The sequence below is a fragment of the Epinephelus moara genome, chromosome 5, assembly GCF_006386435.1.
Source record: "Epinephelus moara isolate mb chromosome 5, YSFRI_EMoa_1.0, whole genome shotgun sequence".
NCBI classification, from domain to species: Eukaryota; Metazoa; Chordata; class Actinopteri; order Perciformes; family Serranidae; genus Epinephelus; species Epinephelus moara.
The window spans coordinates 18,480,954-18,492,222 of record NC_065510.1 but is presented as its reverse complement, the minus strand read 5'-3'; the positions used below and the strand labels follow the sequence as shown (position 1 = coordinate 18,492,222).

Below are 11,269 nucleotides of genomic sequence, written 5' to 3'. Positions count from 1 at the left end.
GAGATGAAACAAAGAGACGTCTTTGAATTAAATGTTCTTTGCCTGAACCAGGAGAGTCATGTCATCACAAGCCATTTCCTTATGTCTGTCACTTAATGGCCTTTACACTTGATCTGTTTTGAGCTTATGGTTACATAATAGAGACCAACCTACATAAAATTCTGGAGCTTTTTTTTTTTCTGATGGCACGGCTATGAAGGATTAACCATATACTCACAGTCATCCAAGGCTTCACACAGCTCTAATGCATGACCCTTTGGAATGAAACGGTTTGGACATTTAACAGAGTTTTGAACTCGGGCTGTAAGAAATGACCACAGCATGAACCTGTTGATCAGATTTGTATCAGCGTCAGAGGAGGCTGAATGCACTTAATGTAACTTGTTTGGATAAAAATGGCAATGTTCTGCTGGGAAACCTTGGGTCCTGGCCAGTGGCGTGCATAGACTTTTTGAAGGGCAGGGGCGAAAAGAAAACAAAAGGGCAGTTTAGCGCGCGTTTTGGCTCCCAGGAGGGCACTTTAGCACGGGGGGGGGGCACAACCTACCCGAGCACCGCTGCAGACAATGGCACTTATCGATGGCAGTGATCCCCCAGCAGGACAGCTCACCATGTCACATCACAAAAACTGCTCAGGCATGACCCATAGAGTGGGACAAAGAGCTCAAGGCATCGACCTGGCCTCCAAATACCCCAGATCCCAACCTGTTCGAACATTTGAGGGACATGCTGTTACCCCAGAGGCACCCTCGATCCACATTGGGTGCTCCTTGGACCGGACTTGGCTCTGACATGTCCAGACATGGACACAGGACCTCTGGAGGGTGTCCTATAGTGTCTGGCACCAGGATGTTAGCTTCAGATCTTTTGAGTCCTGTATGATGTGAGGTGCTGCACCAGCATGTCCCACAGATGTTTGATCAGATGGGGATCTGGGGAATTTGCAGGCCAGGTTGATGCCTTGAGCTCTTTGTCACGTTTTGTGGTGTGGCATGGTGCATTGTCCTGCTGGGGGGCCACTGCTACTGAGGGGTGCGGTTGCCATAATGGCGGGTAGCTGCTCTGCACTGGTGTTTCAGTGGGTGGAGCGTGTCAGGTGGCAACCACAGGAATGTCAGAACCCAAGGTTTCCCAACAGAACATTGCGTTGTAACAAGATGGTCAATGTTGTTCACTTCACCTGTCAGTGGTTTTGATGTTTTGGCTGATCTGTGTATAGTCTCACAAAGAAACAAACAAGCAAATACAGATCAAAGTGAATATAAGAAAAGACGTATAAAAGTTGGTAGGATAAAATCAATAATTCAGATGATTAAGCTGATAGTGCCAGTACTAAAAAACAAGCGCTGAAGCAAATTTTTCCCAATTTCATGTTATGTAGTGCTACTTTATGATGATTTGTAGCAACAATGTTTTCCATAAGATACTGACATTTACCAGAGTTTTGAAGTTGAAGTCCTGACTTGAAGACTAACAGTAGAGTCTCATGAGCTGTAAGAAATGACTACAGCACAATCCTGCTGATAAGATTTGTATCAGCATCAGGGTGGAGGAGGTTGAATTAACTTGTTATAACTTGTTTGGATAAAATTGGTCATGTGAATTGGTGAAATGTAGTTAATTACATTTACTTAAGTACTGTATTCAAATACAAATGTGAGGTACTTGCACTTTTCTTGGGTACTGTCTTCACATGGCACCTTGTACTTTTTACTTTACTACAATTTTTTGACAGATTCTGTTATTTTACTAATTATTTTTTATATATAATTCAACTATGTTGTTTTATAATAACCTGCATGTCATGCTCATATCAGTTTGACATCCTCTGATAGATTTATCTGATCAGGGATTGTGCCAGGCTATAAGACTCAATCTACCCACCACAGCATCTCTGAGTGATAACAGACTGTCTGCATCAACACCACTCTCTCTCTCTGTCTCCGTCTCTCTGGTCACATGTTAACCAGGCGCGTATGTTGCGCATCAGAGGTGCCACAGTGACTTATGTCGCCTGCCAGCAGCCCGGCTAAAGCAGATCAGACTGAGGACACTTGAGGAATGGCCTCTGGACGGGATGAATCCAACACAACCAGGAATCTGACCAACCAGTTCGTGCAGCCGGCGTGGCGCGTGGCGCTGTGGTCGGTGGCGTACAGCACGGTGCTGGCGGTGGCGGTTTTCGGAAACTTGATTGTGATGTGGATTATTCTGGCGCACAAGCGGATGAGAACCGTCACCAACTATTTCCTGCTGAACTTGGCTTTTGCTGATGTGTCGATGGCTGCGTTCAACACGCTCGTCAACTTCATCTACGCGACGCACGGAGAGTGGTACTTTGGAGAGGTGTACTGCAGGTTTCACAACTTCTTCCCGGTCACCGCTGTGTTCGCCAGCATCTACTCCATGACCGCGATAGCCCTCGACAGGTATGAGGAAGATGATACCATACATTAAGTGTTATCATTGAACATTTGAGTAATGCAGTGATATATGTAATGATCAGAAAAGTAAACGAAATGTCTTTTCAACACAAGGAAACCATGCCATCGTCGTTTTCATGGACTCAAGGCTGCACAGACGCCATGAAAGTTAAATTATTTGTCTTTTTTCCAACAATTTTTTTCGGTTCTTATTTATAATAGAGATTTAAAAATATGGGGAAGCAATAATATGATATTATTTATTCAGTATGTTACACTTCAGGTCTTGGCTACAATCTTCTGGCAATAACTTTTTCAACAGTTGGATTTTAAAAGTATTTGTTTACATAATGAACATCCAGTTATCTGTACTCAGAAGTCAAACATGATCTGAAAAATCTACTGAGAAGTCTGGAAGTAGTACAGAAAGTATGGAAATTTGAAATGGAAAATGTGTATAAACCCTATCTAAGGTATTTTACAATTTACGTTTCACAGTAATTTGGTTAATGAATGCATTAACTTGAGTGAGTTTACCTATGTAAGAGTTGCCTACATTAAAAGTCTTTATTATTTAAAGGTCCAGTGTGTAAAATGTAGGGGGATATATCGGCAGAAATTAAATATAATATAAGAAGTATGTTTTCTTTAGTGTTTAATCACCTGAAAATAAGAACTGTGTTTTTGTTACCTTGCCATGTTGCTCCACTATGTTTCTACAGTAGCCCAGAATGGACAAACTAGACACTGCCACCAGATTCAGCCATTCACACTTTCGCCAACCTGGTCTCACTCTGAAGGTGTCAAAATCCAGTGCTTGGTCAGTGACTTGCCGCGTCAGACACTGGCAAAAAATCCATCCGTTAACGTTGGCATGATACATGGCTGGTCAGTGTTATAGTTTAACAGAGTGGGACAGTGTTTCCTGGGGGAAACGCTGCAGGACAAGAGCGAAAGTTAAAGCAGCAAATGTGGGGTGTGTAGGAGGGAAGAAATTCTAAATGGGAGAAGTTTTAGCTGGTTGCAAAATGCATTCCTCACCACTAGGTGCCACTAAATTCCCCTATATCTTACACACTGAAGCTTTCAGCCATCTTTAAAATTAAGATTGCTACAGTGCTGCATATACAGTACATGTGATGACCCTAATTATCTCAGAAAGTTTTAGTTTTTTCTGTGTTTTAATATTCAGTTGTAACAACAGAAAACCAAATGCAAATGCATAGTTTTAGAGTACAATCATTTGTGATTGTAAGAAGTCTGGTAAGGACAGCTCATACACTACTGTGAGTGAGTATTTCAGTGTTATAAAACATGCAGGGAGGTGAAGGACTTTGTTGGAAAGAATATTAACATTATAAGCCTTTATTTGACAAGGAAAAGTTAGCAAAAATGTAACAGAAAAGACAAACTTCAGCAGACTGGATGTAACAAATTTATACTAAATAAAATGTTTGATGATCTTGTCTTCAGACAAATATTCATCAGAGCAGCATAGTGAATAAATCAGCCTTTTTTGCAAAATGCTAGCTGTGTTCAGGTTTGCATGAAGTGCTGAAACTGTTATGTTTTGCATGTTTGAAATCTTAAATAAAGTTATAGCCCAGGCTAATGTTGTGACCTCTGACCTGTAGGTACATGGCCATCATCCACCCCCTGAAGCCTCGTCTGTCGGCAAAGGCCACTATGGGAGTTATCGTCTGTATCTGGAGTCTGGCCGTAGTTCTGGCCTTCCCTCTCTGCTACTACTCCACCACCCGAGCTCTGCCCCAGAGGACCCTGTGCTACGTGGCCTGGCCCCGAATGGCTGGTGACCCCCTCATGTGAGAACACTGATGAACCCCTTTCCTTTAGCTTATGTCAGGCTTCATCATCATGGCAAAGCTTGGCTGTAATCTAGTCTCTTATATGTGTATTTCTCAGTGTGTCATCTGGTTGTGTCTGTCTTTAACTCCAGATAGGTCATTGTTCATCATTGTCCCACCAATTAAAATATATGCTGGTGATGAGTTTCTCCACTTTCACAGGTATCATATCATAGTTACAGTTCTGGTCTACGTGCTGCCCCTAGTGGTGATGGGCATCACTTACACCATCGTGGGCATCACTCTGTGGGGAGGAGAGATCCCAGGAGACTCATCTGATAACTATCATGGACAGCTCAGGGCTAAAAGGAAGGTAAACTCACATTTATTTAATGCATTAACATTTTTTTATTTGCACTATGTTTGTGTGTCTTTGGAGGGGAAGCAAACAGGTGTGTTTATGTACATTAGGTTTTGCCTCATTAAGCCCAGTTCAGACCAATGATTTGCGACAAGACGAAATGTTGCAGACCAGAGCATCACAAGTAGCTGCCTGTTTCAACTCGTCTCGACGAGAATCATTGGTCTAAACTGGGGTTTAAATGTAAAGTTAAGAGCGTTCTTTAACGGTTTTCATGATAGGACAACAAAATGATGTGTAACTGGCAGCTATGATTATACATTTCTACTCAACTAGTAGTCTACCAAGACAGTTTTAACTTGTCTAAGGACAGCTGATAGGCTGCTGTGAGAACATGTTACAGAAAAGAGACAGGCTAAATGTTATAAGGGCTTAATGACAAAAAAAATGTTTTAAAGATTGGCTCCCTTATTGTAGAAAATAAAGACAGTAATAAAGAAATGACAACATAACCTTAACATTAACCAAAAAACAAAAAGAAAGACTTTTATGTATTTTTGTTTTTTATTATTGCATTACAATCCCCCTGGAGCAAGGACACAGGTTTCCAACAGCATTAACAATCCACATGTTTGAAAGTCCTCTGCTGATTGAGTAGGAAGTGAAACACAGGCACCAAAACAAATGTAATCAGGTCTGCAGTGAGACAGAACACTGTGAACCAGTTACAGCTTTGATCAGTTATATGTAACATGTAAAGCTGTTGTGACTGCAATGCAGGTATTAAAGGCATTCACTTAATCATCTTTTTCATCTTCTTTTTTTTGCACTTTTATTATCTAATTCAATAAAAAGTATCATATAACCATGGACGAACAAACATGATACGTTGCATAACAAATGTAGCTTCACATCAGCCTGTTATGTTTAACCAGACACTGACATGCTAGTTGGAAAACTCTGGAAGGTAAAGACAGGACAGTCAGGGAAATCTCAAGTAGTTTTTCACCTTACCACCACTGCACATGCGGCCAAACAAAAATCATCATTTGTATATGAATTACTTGCCCCATGTCACATTGAATGGATGAGGAAAACTTTAATTTTCTTGCATGCCACGTTGGTGAACGAAGAATCCAAAAACTGAGAAAGCTGGCGAGGAGCGTTACAGTTATGGGAAAAATAAATCACTATATAGTCTACTGTTCACTCGTTTTGCCATAGCTTAATCACTGTGTGGAGGTCTGGGGTAACACCTGTAAAAACAATTTATATAGCTACATTACATTTATTACAAAAAAGCCATTAGGACTGTACCTAATGTTGGATATAGGGAGCACAGGAACTAGGGTTGGGACTCGTTAGGATTTTAACAATTCCGATTCCTTACCGATTCCTTCTTAACGGTCCGATTCCTTACCGATTCCTCTTACCGATTCCTACATTATATTCATTATACTTGCTATACTTAAACAAGTATATAATAAACACAAATGCAATCATACAAATACAAAAACTTTATTCTAACTGTTGCACAGTACAATTAGATGAAAATACACATTTGTGTGTGGTGTGTATTTCAGATTTAGAGCTTGTATCATCTCCCTGAGAATATATAACAACAAAAAGTGATTCTCTGATTTCTACAGTAACACTGTTACCTCAAATTAACCACAGCAATGTAATAAAAAAATGCTTATATGCAGTCATGCTTGGGCACTGTTATTTACGTGACAACACCTGAACAGAACACACACACACACACACACACACACTCACACTGGCTGTTTGTTTCTACCGCTCCCCTCAGCTGAGCACCCACGGCGCACGCCCGGGCTGTTAAATAGCCTGTAACCATGACAACTGTGTGACACAAATTCAGTGCTTTAGTGATTAGATAATGTCGGGCTCGGTCGGGTTCGGACAGAAATATGCGGCCCGTGCCGCACTCTAATGGAAATGCACGTGACGTTTTTTTTTGTTTGTTTGTTTTTTTTAACAATCTAGGAACCGTTTGCAGGAACCGTTATGCCAAATGTGATGGAACTGGTTCCGGAACCGGAACTTTGGACTCAGTTCCAAAAAAGAACTAGATCTGGATCCCAACCCTAACAGGAACACATCGTTTTTAAAGTCACATACATTGAAATTTATGGAACGTAAAACAGTACGAATAATGTACAAAGCAAGAAATAATCTACTTCAAAAAAATGTTTTGTGACAGGGAGGGGGATATTATTCAAGAGGATGTCGAGCATGGCTGTTGATGTTTTGTTTTTATTGAGTTGAGTTGAGTTTATTTATTTAAAACAGGGACAATACATATTAATGAACATATACATGTAAATATGCAAGATTATAGCCGATGGCTAATTTCCATCTTTAGTCCCTTCTGCAGGTTGATGTCAACAACATAAGATAATAAAATCAATAAAACAACAGTAACAACAAGTAACAGTTAGCCTTCATGGCCAGTATGAGCAGGAGGAGTAATTACAGAGAGAGAAAACGTGTCTTTGAAAACACAATAGGACAGAAAATAAAAAAGAGAAGCAAGAACAATTAAACAGTATAGTGGATCATGAAACATACAGGCCAACCATTTGTATTCTTCTACAAATTGCAGTAAAAGGCCGACTACATGTAACAACAGCAAAACTATATCAAAATGTCCATTTGCAAACTCTCACACAACTCGTGCAGTATAATCCAACTTTCATTTATCTATTCGTACGCTCAGTACTTTCCAAACACATTCATTCCTGCTAAAACCTCACTATTTATAACACTCCCACATGTGAAATTCTTTGCGATTGAACTCTGATCGTGCATTCCATTGAGTAGAGCTCAAACACACATGCTTGCAGGCTACTCCTCCGGATGAGAGACTTCTTATGCAGAAGTAGTAAGATTTTAGTGAAAATGCATGTTTGGTAAATACTGAGCATACAGCTGTTTAAATGAGACTTGGATTATACTGCACAAGTTCTATAAGAGTTTGCAAATGGATGTTTCAATAGTTTTGTTGTTCTTAAACGTGGCCTCCTTTTACTCCAAGTCAGTAAGAGTTTTCTCAGTTTCTTAGTTTTCTCAGTCTTCACATTTGTGGGTTAAGTATAAAGACCTCTGCAAACATGAGTTGCAGAGGCACTTGTTCCACTGTAGTTAGACATCATCAGCTAGACTGTGCAGTGTGATTTGCAGCAGCAACTGTGAGGGTTGGTTTAAAGAGGGATTAAGGTCATCACAGCTGTCATGACGTGCATCTATCAAGACAGCCCCCGGGATTAACACTAAAGAGTACAATTTATTGATAAACGGTTAACATGACAGATTATTCAAAGAGACGGACAAAGGTTAAGCTGTGGAAGTATCCGGTGATTAAGGATGATTGGGATTTTTTTAATTTTTTTTTTTTTTTTAAAGCATATATTGCAACTTTTTTTTTGAAAATGGCCAAATTGCACTCATTAATTTAATTTTAATTAAACTCAATTTATTCTGCAAAACGAGTTTAATGAAGTGAGCATCAATGTAAACTAAAAAACAAAAGCTTGAAAAGCTACACCACAAACACACACATGCATTCAGTATACAGAAATAGGGGCAGCAACAGGTGCAGCTTTGCCATTGACAGGCCTTCCTTTATAGGAAAATAAATCATCAGAGGCTCTGATTGCTGGCAAAATTGAGCCATGAGAGATAAAAGAGATTCATAAATGTCAGGACAATGTCACACTTGATTCAAAAGCCCACACTGACAAGATGCCATTTGGGCCGGAGATTTGACGAAGGCGCTTTCATCTCCATCCAACAGATGAGCCTTCGCTGATGATATCATAGCCTCCTACTCCTTTTAATGCCCCACAGCTCTGCATTGTCCTGCAACGCACTGATGAGTTCTATGCTGCTCTCTCATCCATCTTACCTGGAACCTGCTGGGTCTGATGTGTCATCGCTGACCTTTCCGTCTCTTCGTATGGCAGCCATTTTTGGCTCTTTGAATGGAAACTTTATTTTGATCAGAATGAAGGAAAACAGACAATATACCCTCTACTTCAGAGATAATGTGCCGCCATGGCTTCAAACACGGTTTGCCTTCTTAATTTGATGTTTCTATAGTTGAAGAGCATGGACATGTTGGTTTTCTGTCAGTGTGGAAAAAAGCTGAATTATTCAAAGTTCCACTAAACCAAATATTTATGTTAGCAGTGTATCAAATTAATATGTATGTGAAAGGCATGTATCCCTTGTAGTGACAAACCCGTAGAGAATTATGACATCCGTATTGGTTACAGTGTTCCACTTTGTTATGGTCAACAGTACACCTGTGCTTGATAGCAGCACTGTTGCAGTTTGTATGCTGAGGAAAGGTTTCTAATACAATGGCTGTCGTGCTAATATTATTAGTGTTGTTCCTCTTGCAGGTGGTGAAGATGATGATCATCGTGGTGGTGACCTTTGCCCTCTGCTGGCTCCCCTATCACGTCTACTTCATTGTGACGGGTCTAAACAAGCATCTGAGCAGATGGAAGTACATCCAGCAGGTCTACCTGTCAGTGCTGTGGCTGGCAATGAGCTCCACCATGTACAACCCCATCATCTACTGCTGCCTCAACAGCAGGTGGGTACAAATAAGTTTTCCCTACATCCCCAAAACACACATGTACTGTATGTGTACACAGCAGCATGATTACATGTCAGGGGTTGATTTGGGCGCAGGTTCCGGGCCGGCTTCAAGCGGGCTTTCCGCTGGTGTCCCTTTGTCCAGGTGTCAAGCTACGATGAGATGGAGCTCCGAAACACAAGACATCGACCGGGTCACCAGAGCAGCATGTGCACTCTCTCTCGGGTCGACACCAGCATCCTCAGCAAGGACAAGAGCATTTGTTCTCGTGGACGTAGGTCAAGACTTAACTCTGAGCTCAATAATAAAGACAGTTAGTTGTCTTGACTGGACGCAGTCCAGCTCTAGGATTATTTTAACAGATTATATTGAGCTGAGAAATGCTGATTGGACTGTTGATAGTGTTAATTAACTCTGATGGGTGTGGTAAACGTTTTGAAGTCTGGGCATAGTGTCTCTGATGATGTGACACACAGCTCACGGAGGCAATTCAGGACATGACACACATAGTTTTAGATACAGTGTGACTTACACTTTCCAAGGACATTATTATCTCACATGTTCATCACGAATAATGTTCATAAACCCTTGTTAACCCTTAAAAATCATAGAAATAAGATGTTATTTATAACTGCAGAACTTGCCTGGGAATCATCAAGTTTTTGAGTTTTATTCAATACTAGTCCATACCCGGGGATGTGTTATGTATAGAGGAATAAGAAATCAAAAACAGTGTATTAGAGGAGATGCAAAATCAGAGCACTGTAAATGCACTGTGTAATAAATGTTACTGTAAGACAAACAATGCACACTGTATTTAGAAACATGCTTTATGGCAAAATACACTGCTCAAAAAAATAAANCAGTGTTGCTTCTTAAGTGGACAGTTTGATTTCACAGAAGTGTGATTGACTTGGAGTTACATTGTGTTGTTTAAGTGTTCCCTTTATTTTTTTGAGCAGTGTACATGGAGCACAGTTTTGGCTGACGGCATGGAGGCACGCGCCTGCGCGGGGCCGTGCACGGGCACACAGGTACACACATACACATGCAACACGGAGAAAGAATGAAAGAAATAGTGCAAAGTGCACAGCGCAATGTTTAGTTTGTAATGTTTGTAGGTTAATGCCAGTAAAGTGAATATACGTAATGGCTGGCTCGCGCACACAGACACAGACGCGCGTTCGTTCAGTAAAATAATTACCTTAGTCTTCAGCAAGTGTTGGTGCTTGAAATTGCATGTCCCAGCCATAAACTGTGGTCCGAGCGCAGGTGTTTTCCAAGTGGTTTCGATCCGTAAGTGTTGGAGATAAAGGCTTCCCAGCCAAACTGTGGTCCCAGTGCAGGTGTTTTCCAAGTGATCTCCGTGCATGCGTAGCTTGCGCTGCTAATGGTGCTCACAGTATGAATGGGTAGTGGGAAAAAAAACGTGAATATAAACAGTAGAAATGTGGGAAAAATGCAAAAATGGCATCGTAGCTGTCTGCACATGACCAAGATGAAAGCTTATGTGCAAGTTCAGAGAAATAGGTCAAAGCAGTGAGGAGGAAAACGGATGATGACAGACGGACGGACGGAGGGACAGAGGTTTCTCCATTTAATAGTAGGAGGATAAAAGTACTCCAGTTATAGTTGTCTTTACATCCATGGGTACACTGCAAACTGTAACTGCTTATGTCTATATCAGCATAATTTCAATGGTGCCAATTTGCCAAAATGTTAAAACAAATCTATTGGTAAAATATCCCACTGAGCTCATATTCATCCAGCTGTCATACATCTTTTTATACTTATTATTATTTTTTAGATATTGCCAAATACTTTGTCAGCATCACGAACAACTTTCAGCTGCTTTGAAAATTTTATTATCACATTGGTTTAATGTTACACTAAGTGTGATGTGATGTAATATGGTGGTATACACATTTGATTAAATGCTCTATTCATGGTGTATTTAATGCCATCAGACCACCACTCAGTGGATTTCAGCAACTGCAGCATCAGTATTAATGCTGCTCTTCCAACATTAAATCTATTATAGTGACTCTCCGAA

The 11,269-nt window shown here is 40.6% G+C and overlaps 1 protein-coding gene across 1 annotated transcript; it reads left to right on the top strand.

Annotated features, from left to right (window-relative positions):
• Positions 1-2,006: 2,006 nt before the first annotated feature.
• Positions 2,007-10,072, top strand: LOC126390339 (neuromedin-K receptor-like). The gene is made up of 5 exons (XM_050044606.1): positions 2,007-2,429; positions 4,058-4,246; positions 4,451-4,601; positions 9,017-9,213; positions 9,312-10,072. Exons 1-5 carry the CDS (start codon positions 2,062-2,064, stop codon positions 9,532-9,534), a joined length of 1,128 nt encoding a protein of 375 aa, XP_049900563.1. The 5' UTR covers positions 2,007-2,061; the 3' UTR covers positions 9,535-10,072.
• Positions 10,073-11,269: the final 1,197 nt, after the last annotated feature.